Source organism: Rhineura floridana, chromosome 2 (assembly GCF_030035675.1).
Source record: "Rhineura floridana isolate rRhiFlo1 chromosome 2, rRhiFlo1.hap2, whole genome shotgun sequence".
NCBI classification, from domain to species: Eukaryota; Metazoa; Chordata; class Lepidosauria; order Squamata; family Rhineuridae; genus Rhineura; species Rhineura floridana.
Genome location: NC_084481.1, coordinates 72,280,545 through 72,308,248, shown reverse-complemented (window position 1 = coordinate 72,308,248; position 27,704 = coordinate 72,280,545). Strand labels below are relative to the sequence as shown.

The following is a 27,704-nucleotide window of genomic DNA, read 5'->3' as shown; positions in this document are numbered from 1 at the left end:
GGTTCCCCACACCACCTCTATAGGAAGGGCAGGGAATTACATACACGAGGCAGTGTTGCTCCACATAGGAAATAGGGCCTTGAGCTCAAGAAGCTAGAAATCCCAGAAGGAGCAGATGCCTTCACAGAATCATTGCGGGTTGTGATACCTGGCTCCAAGAATAATTTAGTATCAGGGACATGTTATCATCCCCCTGATCAAAATGCTCAGGAAGATCTTGAGATGAAGAATGGAATCAAGGAAGCATCCAAAAGAGAAAATGTTGTAGTAATGGATGACTTCAGCTGCACTCATATAGACTGGCTACATATGTGTTCCAATCATGACAAGGAGGTAAAATACCCTAAATGACTGCCCTAGGACAGTTGTTCATGGAACCAACCAGAGGGGTAATGATCCTGGACTTAATTTTCAGTGGTGCCCAGGACCTCGTGCAAGATGTAAATGTTGTCAAATCAATTGGATAAATATATGTAAATAGCCAATTGCCAAGAAAATCCAGCATGGTCACATTTGATATCTAAAGAGGAAACTTCCCAAAAATGAGGGAACTGGTGGGAAAAACAGAAAGAAAGACAGAGTCAAGATGGTCAAATCACTCCAAAATGTTTGGGAGTTGTTTAAAACTACAATATTAGAAGTTCAACTGGAGTGTATACTGCAAATCAGGAAAGGTACTACCAGCGCCAAGAGGATGCCAGAGTGGTTAACAAGCAGAGTCAAAGAAGAGGCAAGACGTCTTCCTTCAGAAAATGGAAGTCTTGACCAAATGGGGAGAAGAAAAAGGAATACAAACTTTGGCACAACCCATGTAAGCAGACAATAAGGGATACTAAAGAAGAATTTGAGGAGCACATTTAAAAAATTGTTTTGAGCAAATACGTTAGTAGCAGGAGACTGACTACAGAGGCAGTTGGACCTTTGAATGACAAGGGAATCAATGGCATGCTAAGGAGATTGCAGAAAATCTGGATGAATTATTTGCCAGTGTGGTGTAGTGGTTAAGGTGTTGGACTACGACCTGGGAGACCAGGGTTCGAATCCCCACACAGCCATGAAGCTCACTGGATGACCTTGGGCCAGTCACTGCCTCTCAGCCTCAGAGGAAGGCAATGGTAAAACCACCTCTGAATACTGCTTACCATGAAAATCCTATTCATAGGGTCACCATAAGTTGGGTTCGACTTGAAGGCAGTCCATTTCCATTTTTTCACAGAGGAAGATATAGGGCAGATTCTTGTTCCTAAATCAACTTTCTCACCAGCTGAGGAACTGAGGCAAATAGTGATAAGTGAATAAGTTCCAGGCCTTACTGACAAATTAAAAAACAGACAAATGGTCAGGTCCAGACAGCATCCACCCAACAGTTGTTAAAGAACTCAAATGTGAAACTGCTGAACTTCTAACAGAAATATTGTAACTTATCCCTAAGATCAGCCTTCACTCCTGAGGACTGGAAAGTGGTCAATATAGTAACAATTTTTTAAAAGAGAACCACAAAGTATCCTGGAAATTAGAGGCCAGTTAGCTTAATGTCTGACCCAGAAAAACTGACGGAAGGCATGATTAAGACAAAACAACTAAGTAGAACCAGCATTGCTTCTGTAAGGGTAGGTCCTATTTCACTAACTCATTAGAGTTCTCTGAGACTGTTAACAAGCATACAGAGGTGATCCAGTTGACAATGTTAAAGTTTTCTCCAAAGACTCCTGAGTAAGCTTAGCAATCATGGAATAAGAGGAGTGGTCCTCTTGTGAAGCAGGAACTGGCTAGGAAACAAAGCAGAGAGTAAGACCAAATGGTCAGTTTTCCCAATGGAAGGATGTAGAACATGGAGTCCCCCAAGGACAGGTATTGGAACCTGTACTTTTTAACCTGTTCATAAATAATCTAGAGTGAGCAGTGAGGTGGCCAAGTTTGCTGATAATACCAGATTGATCAGGGTAGTTAAAATAAAAAGGGATTGTGAAGAGTGCCAAAGGGACCTTTCTAAGCTGAGTGAATTGGCAGTGAAATGGCAAATGCAATTCAATATAAACAAGTGTAAAGTGATACACGTTTGGGCAAAAAATCTTGATTTCACATATACACTTATGGGGTCTGAACTAACAGTGATGGCAGTGACTGACCAGAAACAAGACCACATATTACCAAATTGTTCCAAGCTACACAGGAAGTGGATTGGACTGTGAAAGACCAACCCAAATTGTGTTTGCATTTTGACCAATTTATAGGGCAGTACAATATTTCAGAGAGAAGGTCAGTTCTCCTGCTCCCCTGGTGCATTCACTATAGCTGCCCAATTTCCCTGCTTTTTAAAGTTTGATAGAAATATCTGTTGGCTGTAGGTACATTCGTAAACCACGAGGTTTTTTGCCTGTTAATGAATTTCCCTGCTTTTTAATCCAGGAAGTAAGAAATGAGATCCTGTGCAAGTTTACTGAGAATGGATTGATAATTTGCATGCTTATTGAGTTCAGTGGGATTTCTTCCCTACAATCATGCTTAGGATAGGTGAAACTGACCACAGGGGATGGGGAGGGGAAGAGGAGGAAGGGCAGAGGGGAGGAGGGGGAGGGGAGCAGGCAGGAGAGGGAGGAGGAGGAGGACAGCAAGTTTTATCATTTCCATGCTTATAGAAATGAGTGGGATTTACTCCCAAGGAATCAGGCTTAGGATAGGTAAAACTGACGGGAGTGAAGGAAGAGAAGAGGGAGGGGAGAGGGGAGGGGGAAGAGAGGGAGGGGAGGGGCAAGAAGGAGGAAAGAGGAAAGGGATGGGAGGGCGGAGGAGGGGAGGGCAGAGGAGGGGAGGGCAGAGGAGGGGAGGGCAGATTTTATCATTTGCATGCTTTTTGAGTTCAATGAGATTTACTGCTGAGCAATCATGCTTAGGATAGGTGAAACTGACTTGGGGAGGGGCAGGAAGGGGAAGAGATTAGGTGGGTGGGGACTGGGCGAAGGGGAAGAGATTAGGTGGGTGGGGACTGGGCGAAGGGGAAGCCCCTTTCCTTTTCAAAAGGAAAACAGTGTATGAAGTATCATTCTTTTGCAGTGTTTCCTGTACCTTTTAATTCTACAGCAGGCACATGTAGCCTTTCATCCAAACTTAAACCAAAGCTGTCCCTGGCCACATCCACACCAGGCCTTTATTTCATTTTACACAGTCATGGTTTCCCCCAAAGAATCCTGGGAAGTGTAGTTAGAGCAGGGTGCTGAGAGTTGCTAAGAGACGCCCTGTTCCCCTCACAGAGCTTCACTCAGAGCGGCTGACTCTTAAACCACTCTGGCCACTGAAGTTCTGTCCAGGAAAATAGGAGTCTCCTCTCAGCACCCTTTACAAACTACACTTCCCAGGATTCTTTGGGGGAAGCCATGACTATCTAAAGTGAAATAAAGGTCTGGTGTGGGTGTGGCCCCTGATTAGGCAAGCCAAGCAGCTCTGAGTCTGGCTTTTAGAACATTGACAGTTGGTTCTTACTGAGCATGCCTGACAATATCATTCAGTTCAATGCTAAATTTCTTAAATTAAAAATCAGTCAGGCATTTTTTTAACTTTTAAACTGCAGAAGATGAAGGTCAGAGTATGGGGCAAGGTCAGTAATAGGATTACAAGCACTCTGTGAACATGGCTGATTTTTAATTAATTTCAACAAATTATGAAAACTCTGATAGAAAAAAGTCCAAAAGGGGTTTGGGTTTTTCCCTCTCTTTTTAAATTTTGAACTCTCGAATCTCTCTGACTATTTTGTGTATTGCCATGAATTTAGAGGGCTGTTAAGCAAGCGTTTCTGAGTTCAGGACTATAAGTTTTGTAAAGTTTTGTTTTAAAATGAGCTTATGGGAAACATCAGAATGACATGGGGATATATTCAATTTAACATTGCAGAATGTGAAAAATCCATGCTAGCTATAGTATGCAGCCACTATCATGGCTGTATAATATGGTCCTTGATAAGACAGATTACCTGCACACCTGGGCTGGAAGCAGCAATCTATATATTTAAATTCAAAGAAACCAAAGCAATGGAGCCCTTCAATTTCACTATACAAGCTCTCTCTCTCTCTCCCTCCCCCCCCCCACACAGAGGACTCGTATAGTGAAACATGGAACATGACAAGAATAATAGCTTTACTGATATTTTTATCCCTCCCCCCTCTTTAAGAATTAGACCGCAATCCTATCCACACGTGGATAGGAGTAGACTGTTCATATCCATGCAAGCCATGTAGATTAGACAGATTGCTGCATGCATGATCCTTACAGTGCAATCCTAATCATATTTATTCAGAAGGAAATCCTATGGATTCAGTAGTCAGATTTATTTCCCAGACAAATCTGCTTAAAACTGAAGCCTCCACTTCTTAAGGTGCACATGGGGGGGGGTGTCAAACCTGCCTGGAAATGACACTAGTTGCCTTTGCCCCAAACCTCCAAATTATGTGGCAGTGATTACCTGGTAGTGTGGAACAGGCACTCTTTTACATGCTCAAAGGCACTAAATCAGATTATTATTATTATTATTATTATTTATTAAATTTATATACCGCCCGACTAGCAATAGCTCTCTGGGCGGTGAACATAAAATAGATAAAATAGATGTAGGTGCTTCAAATCAAAGGCTTAGCAACTGGACCAGCAGATTTATTTCATAACCCTTGATGTCCAAACCAAGTTCTGGAGTTGAGAATTTACACTAAAAAACCCTATTTATTTTATTGACAGCAGTGTGGTGTAGTGGTTAAGGTGCTGGACTACGACCTGGGAGACCAGGGTTCGATTCTCCACACAGCCATGAAGCTCACTGGGTGACCTTGGGCCAGTCACTGCCTCTCAGCCTCAGAGGAAGGCAATGGTGAACCCCCTCTGAATACCGCTTACCATGAATACCCTATTCACTGGGTTGCCATAAGTCAGAATTGACGTGAAGGCAGTCCATTTCATTTCAGAAAGATCTGAAATCTTAAATACTTACAATCTTGACTGTTGAAGGCTACAAGGATGTACAGCTTTTTAAGAACAAGCTGGGGGCATGGGCAAACTGGGTGGGGGATCGCAGAGATAATCACTCTCCATTAGCCTAACAGTGAGTTAAAAGAACAAAAACGGAGGGAGGCAAGAAACAATCAATGTTAATGGCTACTGTTAGTACATCACTGATATAGAAGCAGTTTAGAGCAAAGCTGATTATAGAGACAACAAAAGAATCACAATGGATTTTGTGCTGCTTAAAGCCATTAAGGGTTGCAAGGAGTCAAACGTGGTGCAAAAAATGACATACAGATTGTGGCAATTTTCTGTAAAAAACCTGAAAATTGTGAATATTGTTGTGCGCCACCCCAATCTCCGAGCTGTGAGATTTCCAGGGGTCCTTGTGCTCACCCAGGGTTTGATTTCCTTGGGAAGAAAGTCAGCAGAGACTGTGGAGTCTTTATGAAATATGGCTTATTTATTTACACACATTCCAACCTGAGCTTAGGATGGAGGGATTCAAGGCATCAGCAGTCCAATATCCAGCTTTTCCATCAGGTTTACAGGAGGCACCCCAAAGCCATGGCGCAGAGAGCCAGTCTCTCTGCCTGCCTCCAGTTCCCAGCCTTTCTCTGACACAACTAAAAACAGAAGCCTCCCCTTGGCCCCAGGAGGGGGGCACTCTCCTGAAGAGTTTCAATGACAATAGTATCTCCCTGGCCCATTCACCAGTTGATGGGCACCTGATAGACCAGCCTTTCCCAACCTTTGAGTCCCCAGATGTTGCTGCACTCCAGTTCCCATAATTCCTGGCCATTTGCCATGCTGACTGGGGCTGATGGGAGTTGTAGTCCAGCAACATCTGGGGACCCAAAGGTTGGGAAAGGCTGTGATAGACCATTAACCCACCTGGCCACTCTATTAGATTAACAAAAGAAGCTCATCTGACCAGCAGAGTGGGTTTCTCACCCCCCAGGCGCATGCCTCCAAATCAGAGGCTGGAAGGGGACTCATAGAAATTATTTATCTCAACCCCAACCCATAACACTACCCCCTTCCCTGACAAAGGTCTGTCCCAGACCTGCAAACAAACTACAGAATAACAGCTTTTCCTACAAAAACATAACAGATACAGGTTGGTAAGACATTGAAATATACAAAATTAAAAGCATAGTCATATTACAGTCTCATTTCCACACAAGTACAAAACAATCCATTCCTTTACAGCAAGTTTTCAAATACCTGCTCTCTCTTTAGGCTTCCTCTTCTTTCTTGGAGCTCCCAGTCACAGTTCTGTATCCAAACCGCTTACCCAGTCCTCATACTTGGCAGATAGTGAGTTTCTGACATGTTTAAACTGGATTACAGCCTCAGTACTGGAGCTCCTTTGTCCTGCCTTGTGCCACTGCACCACAGCAGCCCTCAACCACATGCACATTTTTCCCTTGCTCCCCCAAACAGTTGTAGACACACCCACAATCCAACAGTCACCGAATAGTAAATCTTAACATTAAAACCTTGTTGCAAAAACCTATCAGCATAATTTCTAAAAAAACCATTAAACACCTCATATCCCCACAAGCATGCAAAAAGCACAAATCAACAGCATTTCAAAAGGCAATACTAAAACCATGAGAATAATTCCTTCAGGAAATCAGTACACAGTCCCATATGCACAACCCCCACCCCCAAACCATGCAGTTGCCCACATGGCCCTTTGTCTTGGGGCTTCATGGAGTTCCCAGTCCAAGCTGATCCCTGCTGCTGCCTGCAGGGTCTTGGGACTCCTCTCCAGGAACACACTTGTTTCCTCATCAGCACATGGCAGGCTGTAGCCATTTTCTTCCCACTCTCTGCTCTGGGAAAAGTCTTTAAGCCAGTCCACTTCATCTCCTGCCCCAAACCCAAAATCAAAGTCCTGCCACAAGTCTTTGTCTGGGGGCATCTTCTTCAGGACTAGCTGGCCTAGCCCACCCAGGTTGGCAGAAAAAAATCTTCTCTGTTCTCCCTCACAATCTCCAGTGTGAATCATGGGCCCAAACAGAGGCAGATAACCCTCCCAGTGTCTCTTGCCCTCCAAATTCACAGGGCACTGGGTGCCTCTCGCTGCTGGATTTTGCTCAGCGACTGCACCCATCATAGGAGCTGAATCCCACCCTATAAGACCATTATGGGCACCCAATGGGCAAAGTCACTTGGGGTTTTTATCTCACCCATCTCTCTGGGCACTGGGAGCTCCTCCTGGACTTGCACTCCCACCTCAGGCTTCTCCTCCTGCACTTTTTCTTACACAGCCATTTCTCCAGGCGCTGGCAGCTCTTCTTGCACACACGCCTCCAACTTTTCCTCCTGCACTTTCTCTTCCACAGCTGGCACACACGGGACGAAGAAATCCATCAACAGTTGTTCTCCAGCCTCTAGTTCACCTTTCTCCAAGGCCTTTTCTTCCTCCTGCATTCCTTCTTCAACAGCAGGCACACATGGAGCAGAGAAATCTATGGGCAGCATCTCTTCTCCAGCCTCTACCCCACTTTCTTCTGAGGCATCTTCCTCTTCATTTTCCAGCCTGTCCTCCTTCAACTCTTGGGGCTTTACTTCCAGCCTTCAGGTGCCTTCCCCCCTGGCAGGCTCCTGGACAATCAAGGCATCTTCTTCCTCTTCCGCTACTGACTGCAACTCCTTACAATCCAAGCCCTCCAGCTGCCCATCCACTTTCTGGATCTCTTTAGCCACCCCAGTCTGGGTGCTCTGCAGCTGGACTCCCAGGTCACTCTCCACCCCTTGTATTGGCTAATCAGGCAGGGCTCTCACCTCCTCACATAGGGTGTCCCTTTCCTCTCCAAATAAGCTTCCAATGGTCTCCCCCATTCATTGCCAGTGATCCCATTCCTCTTGGCACTCTTGTTGCCTTGGCTGCTGGTCCTCCTGGTGCTCTGATTGCATTTGCTGCTGGTCCTCCTGGCGCTCTCGTTGTCTTTGCTGCCAGTCCCATTGCCTCTGCTGCTGGTCCTCCTGCTGGAACATCAATTTTACCTGTTCCAGGAGGGTTGCTGTTTCTCCCCCCATTTTGACTCAGGCACACTTTGCTCTCAATGCCTCTTCCAAGAAACTCAATCCCACTTCTTACACCAGTGTTGCGTGCCACCCCAATCTCCGAGCTGTGAGATTTCCAGGGGTCCCTGCGCTCACCCAGGGTTTGGTTTCCTTGGGAAGGTCAGCAGAGACTGTGGTGCCTTTTTGAAATATGGTTTATTTATTTACACACATTTCAACCTGAGCTTAGGATGGAGGCATCAGCAATATCCAGCTTTTCCATCAGGGTTACAGGAGGCACCCCAAAGCCATGATGCAGAGAGCCTGCCTCCAGTTCCCAGCCTTTCTCAGACACAACTGAAAACGCAAGCCTCCCCTTGGCCCCAGGAGGAGGGGACGCTCTCCTGAAGAGTTTCAATGACAATAGGATCTCCCTCGCCCATTCACTACTTGATGGGCAACTGATAGACCCATTAACCCACCTGGCCACTCTATTAGATTAACAAAAGAAACTCATCTGATCAGCAGAGCGGGTTTCTCACCCCCCAGGCACAAGTCTCCATATCAGAGGCTGGAAGGGGACTCATAAAAATTATCCATCTCAACCCCAACCCATAACAATATTCTCTCCAACGCTAGCCTTGTTATTGTTTAAAATTAGCATACACTCCCCTATACATATTAAATAAATTTTGTGCAACTCCATTCAAACTAACAAAATTGCTTCAAAATTATCAAACAGGGAGATGGATGGGAGAAGTTCATGAAAGTCATTATGGGTAATACAAGCTACATTTTGCCCACTGTAACTCCACAACAGTTTTACAAATGTGTGAAGGAAAACCGCATGCCTGAAAATACATTAGTAATAGGCTCCAGGAGTGCCCTTCTCTTGTCTCTTTAAACACATAGCTCCCACCAAAACATTATTATGGCCGCCGTAGTAGATATATAGCATCTTGTCTTTACCATAACCTTGAAGCAGCCCACTGTCAAAAAGTACAACTATCAACTTCAAACTTGGAATTCGAACAGACAAGTTTCTTGGTGAGCCATCAAGACTACAGCTCCCATAAGTCCCAGCCAGAATGATGGGAGTTACAGTCCAGCAGCATCAGAAAGGCCACAGGTTCTCCATCCCTTGATAACTGCATGTTCAGGATAATAATGCTTGTTGTTTCAGCAGAGAGAACCTTGGTGATGTAGCACCAAGCAAAGCTGTGCATCCTATGCCTATGTGGAGATAATATTAGATGATCTCTTCATCCTATAAATAGTGCTGTGATGTCATGGTGACCACCTAGCAGGGAAGAAACGAATGGTAACAGCACATCAAGTCTGAATCTCATTGCAAGCCAGCCCTGAGGCTTTGCTATTTCAAAGGCTTATCAGTGCCTAGTTAGCTATTAAAATAATATTAACCACTGTGCTGTTCCATGTAAGCATATCCAGCAATGTTTTGTTACAAATGCTATTTTACAGTTCATCTCTCTCTAGTCTAACTAAAGAGCAAAATGTAGTTTATATAATTTAGCTTCTGTAAAATACCCATTGTGTAGCCAATATCTCCCTGCCTAATTATCATCCCGCTGACTTTCCAGCAAATGGAATGTAGTGACAATATGTCTAACTGGATATATAATAAAGCCCTTGGTAATTACTACCCTCAATTCAATCTGCTGAGAACAGCAGAGGTGTGGCAACAGAATTAAGCATTAAGAAAAAATTAGTGATGCGTACAAATACAATCTGTACAAATGTTTTCACTCAACTTGCCAGTGCATAGATATTATGCTGCCTTTCTCCTCTCATGCACTGTATTTAGCAAGATGTCTTTCACATGGAGTTGGAACCAGTTTTAGTGGCTCTCTGCAAAGTTAATTAGAATACTCACTGAACTGTGATGACACTATGCTGAATAAAACAAGACTGTCAATATCAGTGAAATAACTAGTTGGTTGGCTTTGTTAGCTTGTGGTTATCTCACAGCTTGGCCATCAAAAGTGCAGAAGAACAGACCTCATTTTTCTCTAACATAAGACCTAGCAATAGCTAAAATTGCATCAGTCATAATTCTCACATATGAATTAAACGTGCACTTCACATTTCTACTGAAGTCAATGGGATTTTAGATCGCTTAAACGTTGATTGGATTATGCCCATATATTCCTTAATTTACATTTATCACAAAATATTCAATATCCAAGATATACTGTATGTCCTTTTGGACATTATTGTGAATTCTCAGGAATCTAAACTTTAACAAGCTATGCATGGATGAAACCAACTAGAAATATAAAGAAATAAGAAGAGCTAGTCCAAAGGCCTATCCAGTCCTATTTTCTGTAGCGGCCAACCAGATGCCTATGCGAACCCTAGGGGCAAGACATACTCCAGAATTTTCAGAGTATTGTTTTGTAAGTGTTTGTGCTTATGTGTTTTATAATACTTATGAACTGCTCTGTAATTTTTTTATGAATGGTACATAAAAATACAAGCACAATAGGCCTCTTGCACTATTATTGCCAGCTACGGGTATTAAGAGGTAGTATATAGCTATTACAACTAGCCATTGACAGTTTTATACATAATTTTTTTCTAATCCCATTTTGAAGACCATAGCCACATATTATTGTATGTCTGGCACCTTCACTGTACAGTTTTCAGCAAATGCTAAAGACACATCTCTTTACCCTGGCCTTCAGCATTTGAGATATATGTTTCCGGGACCCACCCTATTCCTGTGAATGTAATGTGTTTTAATAGTTTTTAACACTATTTTAAATTTCTGTAACCTCCCTGGGACCTACTGGTGAAGGGCAGGCAGCAAAATAACAGCAGCAACAACAAGAAAAACAACTTTTTCACAAAAAGATTGAAACAAAATATTTTAAAGAAGAATAAAATAGGAACCTAAAATGGTAATCCATAGTATGTTTAAAAGGGTAGATCACACTCAACCCACCCCAATAAAAAGATGAGCAGAGTAGGTTGAGCGGGACCTGCCTTTTTATACATATTATGGATGAGCATTTTAGGTTCCGATTTTATACTTATATTTGGTTACTATCAGAATATCTATAAATAATCTTAATAAAACAAAGGACTGACATTCAAATGATTCTCTTGGACACACGATCTACTCTGTATATATGCGGAGATATAGCTACATAATTTGGGGGGGGGGAGTTTTAATAGTTTTCTTTAATTTTTTTACATTTATGTATAGCACAGTGGGGAGGAGAGCCTGGCTGGGAGTCCAGAGTCTGTGAGTTAGAATCCCCGCTCATGTCTCCTGGGTGTAAAGGGCCAGCTAAAGATCACCCCCACAGTGAGTGGCTCAGGGATTACATGCCCTGCCACCTGTGCAGCAGTGGGCAAGCTGTATAGTCCCAAGTAGCCCAGTTGCCCCCCCAGTCGGTAGTTGCGGACAACGAAGGGGCTGGCTTCTACAGCTGTGGCAAGCTGAGCAGGCCTTAGCCAGCTGAGGAGGACTAGCCTCAGAGGGAGGCAATGGTCAGGGCCGGCTCCAGTAATGCCGGGGCCCTTGGGCATCAGCCTGCCCCAGGCCCCTCCGCTCCCCTTCCGCGATCCGTGGCACAAGCTGCACCGCAGATCGCAAAATAAGAGCTTCCGAGCCACCCACAGCCGCCGCCACCATCCCCCGCTTCACCTACCTTTCTCTGCTGTTCTTTGCGGCTGCGCGTACTGCGCACGTAGGGTTGCCATCAATCAAGATGGCGGCTGAGGTTTCCGTAAGGGACTGAAGCCTCTGCCGCCATCTTGGTTGATGGCATGCAGCGCGCGCATTGCTACCATCAACCAAGATGGCGGCAAAGACTTCAGTCCCTTATGGAAATCTCGCCGCCATTTTGGTTGATGCACGCAGTGCGCACAGCCACAAAGAACAGCAGAGAAAGGTAAGTGAAGCGGGGGGATGGTGGCTGGTGGCGGCGGGTGGCTTGGAAGCTCTTGTCTTGCTATCCACGGCGTGGCTCGTGCCACTGATCACGGAAGGGGAATGGAGGGCCCCTCAGGGGCTCCTGTAGCTGCGGGGCCCTCAGGCCAGTGCCCAACCTGGCTGCCCTTTGGAACCGGCCCTGGCAATGGTAAACCCCCTCTGAATACCGCTTACCATGAAAACCCTATTCATAGGGTAGCCATAAGTCAGGATCGACTTGAAGGCAGTCCATTTCCATTTTTTCTTCGTGCTGTTCTACAAAAAAAATCCAAGGCAGCCAACAATAAAATCTAGTACATAGTAACATAATAGAACAGTATAAAAACCAGTCTGGCTGCATTATTCTGATCAGTCTTCTAAAAGCAACCCAACACAGAGTGCATTTCAGTAATCACTATGGCCAGTTGTTGAGCCAAAGCACTCCTGGTGACCATCCAAATTCGCACATCCAGGTCTAAGTGTGAATTCTGAAGCTTCAAAGAGATAAACAGGAGTTGTTGTTGTTTTTAAAAGGCAAGGTAAACATCTCAGATATTTCTCAAAGCGGATGGAGCAATTGCATATTTCTAGCTCAATCCTATGGGTATCTAACAGAAGTCCCACTAAGTTCAATGCAACTTGCTCACCATTAAGTACATATACAGGGGTCATCAACACTGCATACATGGGTACAATACTGCCCTTGAGGTCTTCCCTGGGTGCCCATGAAATCTCTGACACACATACAAACACAAACACACACACATACCCAAACAGTCCTTTGGCCATAAATTTTGGAGAGTGATTATCATTTTTCCTTTGAAAAGTACATAGAGCTGAAAAAGGAAGCGACCATCCTTCTCACTTCCTCTTTCAACTTTATATGATTTTCAAGGCTCAAATGAATTCTACTGAAAGTAGCCAGAGGGAGTAGAACTCATGGCACTCACTCAAAACTCCAAAATGACCTACAGACCTGCAAAAAAGTTGGTAACCCCTAGGGTATAGGTTTGCAGCCTTAGAGTCTGAAATGAAAGTAAGTTTTATCAATGAGTGGTTATCTACAATTTTGTGGTGTTGTATGAGTCTAAGCTGTATTAACTTTGTGCTTGTATGTTCCATCCTCGCTTACAGCTCATAACTCTTATTATTTTTGTTGTTAACGAAAACATTTTAACCAGACTGTCAGCCTCCAGACAGGCAGATGCAGACTTGCCTCTGCCTTCTCCCTTGTCAGCAGGTGGGAGCAGAGGCAAGCAAGTTGTGGCAGGATCCATCAGCCCAGCTCTCTAAGAACTACAGCTGGGTCCACTCAAGGGCCGGCTCCTTTGAAAGCAGGCTGGAAGGCCAAGGAGGGGCTCTTCTCTAGGGACACAAAAGGTGAGCTGCATGAGGAGGCAACTGGCCAGGAAAAAGGTTGTTGTAGTTTTCCCCCTTGGCTGGCTTTTGCCCCACCCATTGCTTCACTGACAGGGGTGCCTGAGAGAGACAGGACAGAGCAACTGTCTGGAATCCCCCCCCCGGCTTTCAGAGAGTCATCACTGGGCAAAAGAGAGGCACTGCCTGGTGAGCCAAACTACAGGAAGGAGTGGGGCCACCAAATAGACAGAGGATGCTATCCACAAGCCAAGAAGGCGGCAAGTTGTGGGATAGTGCCTGGTAGGCAGAGCCGAATTCTCTGCCCTAAAAGGGGCCATAAAACACAGACTTTGGAGGCTGCACAAAGGCAGCAGATGTGGATCCCGTGAAATGAAAAGGATGCCAGGAACCTAGAGGCTGGACCCTGACCTGTAATGCATAGACAATAAAGTAGCATTTGTGGAAGATAATTGTGATGTTGCTTTGTTTGGCTGGGTGCAGGATGGATCTGAGGAGCTTCCAGGTGCTCCTCCCCACAGAACTCATCACACAGATCCTTAAATCCCATGGAAGACTGTCCTTAAAATCACTTGTATAACACTGTGCCTCCCTCCTTAGGAGTTCCTGCAGTAAAAGACTCTTAGAGCATGTACACCCTGTGCAATAATGTGCATCCCATACTTGATGCAAGCACCTTTTTGGCATGCCGTACATAAATTATTCCCATGTCATCCCTATTCCACACTATTTGTGAATCTAAAACATATTCTGCTGGAACAGTTATAATCTGCTTTGTGTCAAGAATGCACTTCTCAAATGCTTGCTACATATAATGTACACAGAGAGCACTTCCTCAGGTCACTTCCTAATGGGACAGACCTACTGACACTGCAGGGCTATGCCACTCCCCTCACCATGTTCAACTTGTCTATGAATTAAATAGGCAAAATAGGAAGCAGCACAGTAATTTAGCTGCCTCTGTAAACTGGTATATATCTCCGTATACCAGTATATCAACACACCAGTTTCCAGCCCCTCATTTGTGAACAAATGAAAATTGTGGGAACACTAATTGTGGGGAGGTTAGTTTGAAAACACACCCACCTATGATGATTAAAGTCCTTGTGGAAAAAGGGAGATAAGGGCTGAAGAGGCAGCATGCTTCTGAAAACCAGTTGCCGGAAGCCTCAGGTGGGGAGAGTGTTTTTGCACTCAGGTCCTGCTTGCGGGCTTCCTCCAGGCACCTGGTTGGCCACTGTGAGAACAGGATGCTGGACTAGATGGGCCACTGGCCTGATCCAGCAGGCTCTTCTTATGTTCTTATGAAGTACATACAGCTGCTTCATATGTTGAAAAAATATTTAAAAATTCACCAGCAATGCACCTCTAGTAGCTCTTTAAAAACCCACATGGTTTTAAATCCAGGAATTTAATGAGTATGTGTCTCATCCACCTCTTCGGTAATCTGAACTTGGTACTGCTTGAAGCATACAGAAGGAACATTCAGAACTACATAATCAAAATGATGCCTATTCTAATTTGTATTTCCTTAGCCATTAACTACATATCACTACTGCACAATGTAAATATACCCAGGTAACCAGCCCATGCAACTTCAGTAGTGATACTAGGTATAATTTCCCTGCCCTTAATATGAAAACTATGAATTATGATTGTACAATACAATCAAATACCTTATTAAAAAGCTATGACTTCACAAGGTGTCTGAAATAATACAACAAAGGGGCCCTGATACACTTAATTTAGAATGGCATTCTATGGGGTCGGTGCCACAACAGAAGAAGCCCTGCACCTAATTGACACCAGCCTTGCAACATGACCTGGACCAGGGTTTCAAATCATAACTGAGGCATGCAGGGAGAAAAACGTGGGAAAGGTTAGTCCTTGGGGTAACCAGATCTCAAGCTGTGAAGGGCTTTATAGGTTAATCCAAACTGGGCAGAATTCTAGTACATTCCTATCTGTAGCCTAACACAAATATACTACATTCAGCCAAATACTGCTAATCAGAAAGAAGAGAACCAAAGTAATGAGATTATATACAACAACTGCTAGTTGAATAGCAGCAGAGTGTTTTTGATCTGCTGGTTTTATGCATTCTTTTGTTTCGCACTGAGTGATATCAGAAGCAATCTGTATGGATGGTGAAAACTGAAAAGTTTTTTTAGCCACAGCACTAATAAAAATCTTAATAATTATAGGCCAGTAGCAAATGTTCCATTCCTGGGCAAGGTCCTTGAACGAGTGGTGGCAGATCAGCTCCAGACACTCTTGGATGAGACCCATTATCTGGATCCATTTCAGTCGGGTTTCAGGCCTGGTTTTGGCACAGAAACAGCCTTGGTTACCCTGTATGATGACCTCTGTTAGGAGACAGACAGGAGGAGTGTGACTCTGTTGATTCTCCTTGATCTCTCAGCAGCTTTTGATACCATCGACCATGGGATCCTTCTGGGAAGACTGGCTGAGTTGGGAGTGGGAGGGACTGCATGGCGGTGGTTCCGCTCCTACTTGGCGGGTCGGCTCCAGAAGGTGGTGCTTGGGGAACATTGCTCGGCACCCTGGACACTCCAGTATGGGGTTCCACAGGGGTCAGTTCTGTCCCCCATGCTGTTCAACATCTACATGAAACCATTGGGTGTGGTCATCCGGAGCTTTGGAGTGTGTTGCCATTAGTATGCTGATGACACGCAGCTCTATGTCTCCTTTTCATCTTCATCAGGTGAGGCTGTCAATGTGCTGAACCGGTGCCTGGCTGCGACAATGGACTGGATGAAGGCTAATAAACTGAGGCTCAATCCAGACAAGACTGAGATGCTGCTAGTGGGTGGTTCTTCTGACTGGATGATGGATGTCTAACCTGCCCTGGATGGGGTTGCACTCCCCCTGAAGGAGCAGGTTCATAGCTTGGGGGTTCTCCTAGAAACATCTCTGTCACTTGAAGCTCAGGTAGCCTCGGTGGCACGGAGTGCCTTCTACCAACTTCGGTTGGTGGCCCAACTACATCCCTATCTGGACAGGAATAACCTGACTTCAGTGGTCCATGCTTTGGTAACCTCCTAATTAGATTACTGCAATGCACTCTACGTGGGGCTGCCTTTGAAGACGGTTCAGAAACTGCAGCTTGTGCAAAATGCAGCGGCCAGATTGGTAACAGGGACCAGATGGTTCAAATATATATAACCGATTCTGGCCAGCTTACATTGGCTGCCTGTATGTTTCCAAGCTCGATTCAAGCTGCTGGTTTTGACCTATAAAGTCTTACATGGGTTGGGACCACAATGCCTGATGGAACGACTCTCCCGATACAAACCCACCCGTACACTACATTCAAGATCAAAGGCCCTCCTCCGGGTGCCTACTCCAAGGGAAGCTCAGAGGATGGTAACAAGGGAGAGGGCCTTCTCAGTGGTGGCCCCCAAATTATGGAATGATCTCCCTGACGAGATGTGCCTAGCACCAATACTGTTAACTTTTCGGTGCCAGGTCAAGACTTTCCTCTTCTCACAGGCATTTTAACATGTGTTTTAAATTGTTTTTAAAAGATGTGTTTTTAAATTTGTATATTTGTTTTAATGTTTTTAGTTACTGTAAACCACCCAGAGAGCTTCGGCTATGGGACAGTATATAAGTACAATCAATCAATCAATAAAAATGTACATAATTATTCTAGACTCATTTAAGACTTTACCAATAACTCCCCAACAGAGTTTTTATTATACATAGTGCCTTCTGAATCCATGTGATGCAAAAAAAAAGCAGAGTACTAGGAGGGCCTTTACTGTTGTGGTGCCCTCTTTACGGAATCATCCCTCCTCCAAGCTGAAGCAAACACCCACATTAGTATTGTTTCGGCACTTCTAAAAAAACATGTTATGTTCCCAGTTTTTTGTAGGTGCTTCATTACAATGGGTTATTAATCCTGCCCTGGATTATTAGCTTTGCCATTTGTATTGCAATTTTTTTTCTTTTTTAAAATGTGTGTTACACCACCTAGAAACTATGTGAAAGGCATTATAAAAATGTTTAAACCTTTCCGATCAGCTTCATAAAAGCAGAGAGGCTCATATCAGTGTGGCTATTATGTTGCAAAGGGCCAGGAGGACATAAAAAGAAAGTTGCCCTGGGGGAAACATATATTTACAGACTTTGATAAGTGCTTAAAATAACCACAAGTACTCACATGTATTCTCTGTGTGCTGAATGTACTGCAGCTGCGTTGCTGTAGCGCCACAGAACTATCACCGATGACAACACATCCAAAGTGGCATCAAACTGGAAGACACATAAGAATTTTGATTTGGGGCAGCTATTAAGGCAAGCTAAGCTTAAATCAATACGCTGCTAATTGTGCTAACAAGTCTGTGGACTAGCTTGGTATAAATCATTTGAACAAAAGCTGGGATCAGCATAGGTTAAAGTCAGCTCATCTCTGTGTTGCAAACAAACAGATTTTATTGTTTCAGTCAAGGGAACTAAAGGATTTTATTCAGTTGCTCCTCATCAATATGATCTCCTTTTTTACTATAATCCATCTGTTTCTTTAAAAATCAAGCAATTCCATAAATAGAGGAAGGGTGATTAGGTTTACTACAAGATATCCCAAAAAAGGGAATGCTATGCTAGCACCAAGTTCTTCAGGCGCGATGAAGCCACGTGAGCAACATTGCCAGGATAAAGGGACTTTTGTAGACACTTGATGGTAACAACTACTCACTAGTTCAGATTGCAGCCCAATTATGTTTGACAAACAATGATATTTTGGTGTCTGTGTGCATGTGTGTGAGGGGAGGGTGATTGTAGACTTAATGCAGTAATACCTGAGGGGAGGAATATTGCTACCTGCCTTGCCCCACCCTCCAGCCCAGGAAGCCTTCAAATGCAGCTTCTTTCAGAAGACTTTCTGGCCCTTTGGGTTGAGCCATAAGGGTCAGGGGGATAGAAGAGATTTTTACATCAGCTCGGGAGTTAGTTTTCAAATATTTTTGCTTTAGCTTTATTGTTGAGCTTTATGCTCATTTATACTTTGATGTATATATATAGTGTTGTAGTGATATACTTATTATGCATTGTTGTGTTACAGCATTTGGACTGTTTGTGTGAACCGCTTTGAACACATATGTATCTGTGGAAAATGTGGTATATAAATAAATTGAAACAATAATAATAACAATAATAAAATCTCAGTTAGCAAATCCTTCAGGAAAGAAACTCCTTTTCACAAAGTCTTGTTTGGGTGCAGGGGCGCACACTCTGACATAGAGTATGGCTCCTTGTCTACTGAACTGCGGCTGCTGCAGGCAGCTCTCTCATACGTGGCTGGAATGGCACTCCTTGCCAAGTGGTGCAGGCACCTCCACGGTAAACAATGCTTTGGGTTCCCTGGAAGCACTGTTTACTGCAGATGCATATGCTCAAGGGTAGGGGAGGATGGCACAAAGAGAGAGATACAAGGACAGGGTGGCGGTGGTGGCTGCCCCTTGCCTGTCTGCTCAAGCGCATGGAGAGGAGAATTATACTCAAAGCTTTGGATTGCTATAGCAAGATGCTACACATTAAAAGAAAAAAGGTAACACAGGAATCCCTGGATCCATTGTTGAAGAAGCCTTCAAGTGGTCTGTATGCAAAACTTACCTGACCTGGTTGTTTCATTTCAAGACATGCGTATTGTTAGTTTTGAATAAAAAGTTCGCTGAATATATTGAAGTACTCTTCTTTTTTGTCATATAGGAAGCTATCCCTATTCTTTCCATGTTACTCCTATCTATGGTACCAAAGTTTCTGTTAAAGAAGTAATGTCCAGGAATGCATGTACTTCGTTAACTGAGATATTATTGTACTTGGCAATAATCTGAACATCCACAAGAGGACAGCATATGGATATGGTGCATATGGATACTAATTGTAATTGATGCATTCTACCTCCCAAATAACAGGCAGCTTGTCTCTGCATATCAGTTGCTGGGAAGGGGAAGAGGGGGCTGCTGTGCTGTTCCTGCTTGTGGATTTCCCATAAGGATCTGGTTGTCTACTGTGGGTAGGTCTAGTCTGATTCAGCAAAATTATTCTTATGTGCCTGGGGGAAAGGAATTACCTTTGAGGTTTTTAAGAATGTAAGATATATATTGCTGAATCAGGGCAAAATGCATCTAGCCCAGTACTCCAGTCCAGTATTAGCACCATCTTTCCAGATTAGGACTGAATACAACCTATTAAGTCCTCCTCAGAGCAGATCCACTGAAATCAATGAATCTAAGGCAGTCATGTCTATTAACTTCAGTGGGTCAACTCTGAATAAAACCAGCACTGAATACCACCCAGTATTTTGAATATGTCACTGAAGTATTGCAAACATTGGAAATTGGCAACAGTTTCTCTTTTTCTCATGGATTTTTCCCAGAAAGGGTAATTCTGCATTAAAATGTAAGAGAAAATTTAGGCTGGCATTTTGATCCAAATGATGTGTGGACATTGCAAAACAAACAAACAAATATGAATGTATTAGGAGCAATGATCCAACAACACACTCCTGTCTGGCAGCACCCAGTTACAAAAGCAGGCAATTCCTCCCTCCTGATGTTTACAAGCTGGCACTAAGGTGACTGTCTTCCTCCTACTGGGAGGAAGGGCGGGATATAAATCTAATAAATGAAAATAAATAAATACATGTCTCCAGAATCTGGCTTTCAAGATATACCAATTCCAACATGGAGGCTTAAGCTGGCTCTCTAGACTAACAGACTGATGAATCTTGCTAATATTGTTTTAAAGCCATCAAAATGATTAGCTATTACAATATTTTGTGTTAACTTCAGATGCTGCAAGCAACACTGGAAAAAGTATTTTGGTTCATATTTTGTAAACTTCAGAGAGTGTATAAATAAAAATTATTCTTATGATGCAAGAAATCACTAGTGTAAATTCACTTCTATCATAAATCTTCTATCGTGAACTGATGGTCCCTGTGACCTCTGATAGAGGAAAAACATGGTGATCTGATCAGAGAGTTGTGCAACGTACATTTAAGTTATGAAATTACTTACAGCAAATCCAAATGATGAAGCACTGTACCTCATTACGGAGACAGCTAAAAGAAAAAGAAATACTTTTTTGATTGTTTTGTTCATTGAAATAGGGGAAGTTGCAGTGTGATGATAAACACAAATGTCACAGTATATTCATTAGCAGTAGTAGAAACTCCATTAAGTTTCCACAAGCCATGAGATGAACAGTCTGTCACATAGGAGATGCATACGAAAAGCAGTTTAAGAATTTTAGGGCTGAAATAGGAGCAAACTAAACATGCATATAAGTGTAACAGTGCCCAGCTCTTCTTTTTAAAGAAGCAAAACACTTCTGAATAAAACTAACTGAGAGCAGAGATGCAACAGAGTAGGTCCTCTGGGAAGGCCACTGAGAGGTCTGCAAAAATCAAACACAAACCTCCAATTTCTTCTGTTTCTTTTGGTTTTTCTACCAAAACCAGACCTAATATTAAAGTATAACCAGATAAACCAGCCTTATCAAAAAGATCTTGGATGTAGTTAGCTACCACCCCACTCAAGAAAGGAGACTTGAAACTAACCAACTGACACACATCCTTTTCCAAAAGCTCTTTATTCTAAACAAAAAAGACTGACAGAGATGTAGTTATAATTATCCATGAAGAGTGAAGGGCAAAGGTCAAGAACACTGACTGGACATACAGTTCCAAGGATTACATCTACATCTTCAGGATATAAGTACTGAAACGTCTCAAAGCAATAAGCCAAGAAGTTCAGGATACCTTGGATATGGAAACCATATTCAAGAAGAAGTGCCATGTTGTTAAACATTTAACAGAATTTGTCTACTATCTATTTTATAAACATGTCATTGTGAGCTATGGAATAATTAGCATTAACTAATAATGGTCCAGTGCAGGGCTTAGTAAACCAGATATTATCCAAAATAGCTCCACTGACTGAAAATGCGGTGCAGAGGCATTTATACATCTTGCTGCTGTCACTTCACACAGTGGTACAGTTAGATAATTTCAGACTATGCACTTCAGGGATTGAGAACCCATCACCCATGACGACCATGGTGCCCAGAAAGGCCTTCAGTGGCAGCCCTAGCAGGTAGTTCAGAATCTAATTATTTCACTTATTTATTTTTTTAAGTCTCTAGAACTCCTAGAAAGAACATTAAGAGCGAAATGTGCAGGTACCCTCCTAAGCAATTTCTGCAAAAGGAGCCAGTCTAGCTGCTCCTGCCTGTCAGTCTTTTTAGCCAGTGAGTGAAGTCAGAGCTGTGACTGACAAGTGAAGTATTTGGATACCAGGCAATAGGAATCTCTGGGGTCCTAAAGAGCTGCTGTATTCCTAGCCCTTTTAGTGCACTTTTTCTGCTTCTTTCTTTTTTTCTAGTCCTTGGAATCTCCATAGTTTGTGCTTTTCCCCTAGCAACCAAAATGCATCTTTCCTAGAAGTTATTTTCTGTAAACACTACTACACAATAATTGTGGGTGAATGTTAAAGAATCCCCCTCCCCGCCAAAAGGCAAAGAGGCTTAGATATTTCTGCAGGAGCTAAAGACCAGGGACTTATTAAGAATTAACTGCATAGTTAAGTGACAGTACAATAGTATTCATTTCTACTCAGAAGTAAGTTTTTGTGTTTAATGGGGCTCACTTCCTGGTAAGCGCACACAGGATGGCAATCTAGGCATTGGGGCAAAACAGGGTTCTTGTGCCTTTAACAGCTGTATGGCAGGCACAAATTAAACAGCTCAAGCCTTTTCTAATATGGAAATATGGAAATAAAATTAAGGGAAAAGCTTCACCATGACTATTATTATACAGCCACAAGAGTGGCAGTATACTATAGTCAACATGGATTTTTCGCATTCCGCAATGATAAACCGAAAATGTCCCCCATGCCATTCTGATCCTTCCCATAAGCTCATTTTAAAACAAAACCTTATAGTCTTGAACTCAGGTGCTTGCTTAATAACCCTCTAAATTTTCATAGCGATACACAAAACAGTCAGAGATAATGGAGTGTTCAAAGTGTAAAAAGAGAGAAAAAACAGACCCCTTATGGACTCTTTTCTGTCACAGTTCTCATAATCTGTTGAAAGTTAATTAAAAATCAGCCATATTCACAGAGGACCTGTAATCCTATTACTGACCTTACCCCATACTCTGACCTTCATCTTCTGCAGTTTAAAAGTTTTAAAAAGTGCCTGGCTGATTTTTAATTAATTAAAGAAATTTTGGCTTGAGAACTGAATGATAATGTTGGGCATGCTCAGTAAGAACCAACTGTCAGTATTTTAAAAGCCAGACTCACAGCTGCTGGGCTTGACTAGTCAGGGGGCCACACACACACCAGACTTTGATTTCACATGAGACAATCATGGCTTCCCTCAGAGAATCCTGGGAAGTGTAGTTTGTGAAGGGTGCTGAGAGGAGACTCCTATTCCCCTGACAGAGCTCCAGTGGCTAGAGTGGCTTAGCAGTCAGACACTCTGATTGAAGCTCTGTGAGTGGAACAGGGCATCTCCTAGCAACTCTCAGCATCCTTCACTAACTACACTTCCCAGGATTCTTTGGGAGAAGCCATGACTGCCCAAAGTGAAATAACAATCTGGTGTGGATGTGGCCAGGGACAGCTTTGGTTTAAATTTGGGTAAGAGGCTACATGTGCCTGCTGTAGAATAAAAAGGTGGGGAAAACGCTGAAAAATGATATTGTTCACAATGTTTTCCTTTTGGAAAGGAAAGGAAAGGGGCTTCCCCTCTGCCCAGTGCCCACCCACCCAATCTCCTCCCCTCCCCTCGCTGCCCTTCTCTTTGCCCCCTCCCCTCCCCCCAGTCAGTTTCACCTATCCTAAGTATGACTGCAGAGTAGTAAATCCCCCTGAATTCAACAAGCATGCAAATTATCATATCTGCCCTCCCCTTCTCCTCCCTCCTATTCCCTCCCTCTTGCCCCTTCCCTCTCCCTTCCTTCACCCTCCCTTCACCCTCCCTTCCCCTCCTTCATCCCCTTCCAAACCACTCCTATCCTAGGACTATGACCTGGGAGACCAGGGTTCAAATCCCCACACAGCCATGAAGCTCACTGGGTGACCTTGAGCCAGTCACTGCCTCTCAGCCTCAGAGGAAAGGAATGATAAACCACCACTGAATACCACTTACCATGAAAACCCTATCCATAGAGTCACCATAAGTTGGAATCGACTTCAAGGCAGTCCATTTCATTTTCAAGCATGATTGCACAGGAGTAAATCCCCCTTCTCTCCATCAGCTCCCTTTTGTGCCTTCCTTCCCTCTCCCCCCTCCCCTTCCAATCCCTTCCTTCCCACTCCCACTCCTTCTGCTCCCCTCTCCCCCTTCTTCCTTCCCTCTACTCACCCCTCCCCGTCCTCCTCCCCCATGGTCAGTTTTACCAATCCTAGCCATGATTGCACAGGAGTAAATTCCACTGAAATCAATAAGCATGCAAATGATCAATCCATTCTCAGCAAACTTGCACAGGATCCCATTTCTTACCTCCCAGACTAAAAAGCAGGGAAATTCATTAATAGGCAAAAAACCTTGCAGTTTAAGAATGTACCTATAGCCAACAGATATTTCTATCAAACTTTAAAAAGCAGGGAAATTGGGCAGCTAGAGTGAATGCACCAGGGGAGCAGGAGACCTGACCTCCTCTCTGAGATATTGTACTGCCCTACACATTTGTCAAAATGCAAACACAATTTGGGTTGGTCTTTCACAGTCCAATCCACTTCCTGTGTAGCTCGGAAGAATTTATGAGACTGAATCTGTCCAAATTTTGACAAAAATTTGTCAACAAATATGGAAAACTAAACAATGGTCCACAGACAGGAAGCGTTCCATATACATCCCAATTCCAAAGAAAGGGGATCCCAGGGAATGCAGTAATTGTTGAACTATTGCCTTAATATCCCATGCAAGCGGAGTAATGCTCAAGATTCTACAATGTTCAAGAATACAATGCTCAAGCATTGAGGAATGCTCAAGAAATGCCAGATGTCCAAGCTGGATTTAGAAAGGGAAGAGGCACCAGAAATCATATCACAAACATACGTTTGATAATGGAATGGACCAAGGAATTTCAGGAGGAAATCACCCTGTGCTTTATAGATTACAGCAAAGCCTTTGATTGTGTAGATCATGAAAAACTATGGAATGCTTTAAAAGAAATGGGGGTGCCACAGCATCTGATTGTCGTGATGTGCAACCTATGCTCTGGATAAGAGGGTACTATAAGGACAGAATATGGAGGAACCGATTGGTTTCCAATTGGAAAGGGTGTGAGACATGGGTGTATTTTATCACCCTATTTGTTTAATCTATACGCAGAACATATCATACGGAAAATGGGACTGGACCAAGATGAAGGAGGTGTGAACACTGGAGGGAGAAATGTCAATAATTTAAGATATGCAGATGATACCATACTCTTAGCAGAAACCAGTAATTATTTGAAACGAATGCTGATGAAAGTTAAAAAGGAAAGTACAAAAGCAGGACTACAGCTGAACATCAAGAAGACTAAAGTAATGACAACAGAAGAGTCATGTAAGTAAAGTTGACAATGAGGACATTGAACTGGTCAATGTCCTGTTCAGAGCGGGATTCACGAGGCTGAGACGCAGGTGCAATTAAATCTTGTTTTATTAAATTGATACATCAAAAGCAGTGCGCTTCATAGAAACCTCTAAGCTAGCTCACTAGAATTCCTTAACTGCACTCTAGACATGCTCTGCAATGTGTGAAGAAAGTTGACTCAGCAGCTCAACCCAGAGAGCTGCAGTCTTAAGTAGGGAACGTTTTAGATCGTAATCTCTGACTTCTGCACAAGTCCTGCCTCTGTCCCGTCCGCTTTGACAGCAGGATGATGAGGGGGCGCACTTCCAAGGGCTCATCCGAAAGAACCATCTCCTTAGCAACCGGCTTGAGGTCATGGGGCGGTGATGCACTTGAAGCATCCCAAGAGCCGTTTGGTAAAGGGGGAGTCAACGCGTGCTCCAAAACATCTGCAACAGCTCATCCGACCTGTCTGGGGGTGGCGCGCTCTCCATGCCATCTGTGGGAACTGGCCCAGACTCAACTTCACTCCCCCTCCCAAGGTCTTGCTGAGACTCAACAACTCCTGGGTCTTCTGCGCCTTCTGACAGCTGGGAAACTTGAAACTCATGTCTTCCCCCTCCCTGGCCCTCATGGGGGAGCGGAGGCTCAACAATCAAGGATTATCAATACCTTGGCACAGTCATAAACCAAAATAGAGACAATAGTCAAGAAATTAGAAGAAGGCTAGGACTGGGGAGGGCAGCTATGAGAGAACTAGAAAAGGTCCTCAAAGGCAAAGATGTATCACCAAACACCGAAGTCAGGATCATTCAGACCACGGTATTCCCAATCTCTATGTATGGATATGAAAGTTGGACAGTGAAAAAAGTGCACAAGAGAAAAATCAACTCATCTGAAATGTGTTGGAGGAGAGCTTTGTGCATACCATGGACTGCAAAAAAGACAAATAATTGGGTGTTGGAACAAATTAAACCAGAACTATCACTAAAAGCTAAAATGATGAAATTGAGGTTATCATATTTTGGACACATTATGAGAAGACAAGATTCATTAGAAAAGACAATAATGCTGGGAAAAACAGAAGGGAGTAGAAAAAGAGGAAGGCCAAACAAGAGATGGATTGATTTGCGGCCTATTGCCGAAATAAAACACAAACACCATTCATTGGGTTAAATCATGGGCCACTTTATTAAACGGAATCAATTGGAATAATGAACCTGCAGAGGGGAAATCAAGTGCGGGAGCATTCTGATGATCCAGGCAAAGCCTGCTTGCAGCCATAGGGCGACCAAACCTTGCCTGAGCCCGGGGCTGCCCTGTGCCAGACCCCCAGCTCAGGCCACACCCAGAAGATGTGTAGGGGGTCCAACCCGCATCACCGCCCCCCGGAGCCGTGAAACTCCGAGCGGATGAGGCACGTTGGCCCCAAAGGCGGCCCGTGTTCTGCCCCCCGGGCCGTATAGCCCTGAGCTGCAGGCCCCCGGACCGCCAATCGCCCCCAAAGGTGCCTAAAGGTGTCACCTAGCTGCCCTTTCCCTTTAAACCTTTTCCCGCACTTCTTTGCCACAAGTGACCGTTGACATATTGAAGCTAAAAACACACCAATCAGCCTATTAACCCCAAAGGCACCCGTGCTAACCCTTGACCCGTCCCCCCAACCACAGTGTGGAGTAGGCAAAAGAAACCTGCCAGCAAAGCGAGGCAGGCAGGCCAAAAATTCCTAGTCGGCCCCGTAGCGACCAAATGAATCACACTGCAGTAGAGGGAGGGTCGGGCGGGCGCCGCCAAAATTCAAAGGAGGGCGGGAGGCTGGTGGAGTGGCCTTAAATGGCCTTCAGCTGCCCCGCCTCCTTACTGTGCGTCACGACGGCGCGCTGGCGCGCCACGTGCGCACGGACACACCCTTGATGGCGGCCTGGCTTCGGCAGCAGCCGCAAACACGCCCCTTTGCCCGGCAGGTACCGGGCACGGAACGGGATTGCGGCCTATTGCCGAAATAAAACACAAACACCATTCATTGGGTTAAATCATGGGCCACTTTATTAAACGGAATCAATTGGAATAATGAACCTGCAGAGGGGAAATCAAGTGCGGGAGCATTCTGATGATCCAGGCAAAGCCTGCTTGCAGCCATAGGGCGACCAAACCTTGCCTGAGCCCGGGGCTGCCCTGTGCCAGACCCCCAGCTCAGGCCACACCCAGAAGATGTGTAGGGGGTCCAACCCGCATCACCGCCCCCCGGAGCCGTGAAACTCCGAGCGGATGAGGCACGTTGGCCCCAAAGGCGGCCCGTGTTCTGCCCCCCGGGCCGTATAGCCCTGAGTTGCAGGCCCCCGGACCGCCAATCGCCCCCAAAGGTGCCTAAAGGTGTCACCTAGCTGCCCTTTCCCTTTAAACCTTTTCCCGCACTTCTTTGCCACAAAAGGGGGACAAGCCTCTGCTTAGTCTCCCTTTACCCCACACCCGATAAGAATCTCATGCAGACCCCTCTGCAGGTCCCTCAGGAGGATGGCATCGTTGCCTCCCGAACTGCATGTCCAAGCATGTCTGCCACTGAGTGCCTTGCCCTCCATGTCCGACCACAGCAGACAACCCAAGGCTACCGAGGCCTCGACTGCATGTCCTCACATGCCTGCCACTGAGGGCCTTGCCCTCCATGTCTGACCACAGCAGACGACCCAAGGCTACCGTGGCCTCAACTGCATGTCCTCACATGCCTGCCACTGAGGGCCTTGCCCTCCATGTCTGACCACAGCAGACGACCCGAGGCTACCAAGGC

General features: G+C 44.4%; 1 protein-coding gene across 2 annotated transcripts in view; it reads right to left on the bottom strand.

The window, feature by feature from the left end:
- The window catches only part of TMEM163 (transmembrane protein 163), a 165,957-nt gene that overhangs the window by 52,228 nt on the left and 86,025 nt on the right, over positions 1-27,704 (bottom strand). For both annotated transcript variants that reach the window (XM_061608948.1, XM_061608947.1), the window contains exons 3-4: positions 20,368-20,411; positions 17,508-17,599 (exon numbers count right to left, since the gene is read on the bottom strand). In XM_061608948.1, the coding sequence (XP_061464932.1) occupies positions 17,508-17,599; positions 20,368-20,411 (136 nt within the window). The remainder of the gene's footprint in view (positions 1-17,507; positions 17,600-20,367; positions 20,412-27,704) is intronic.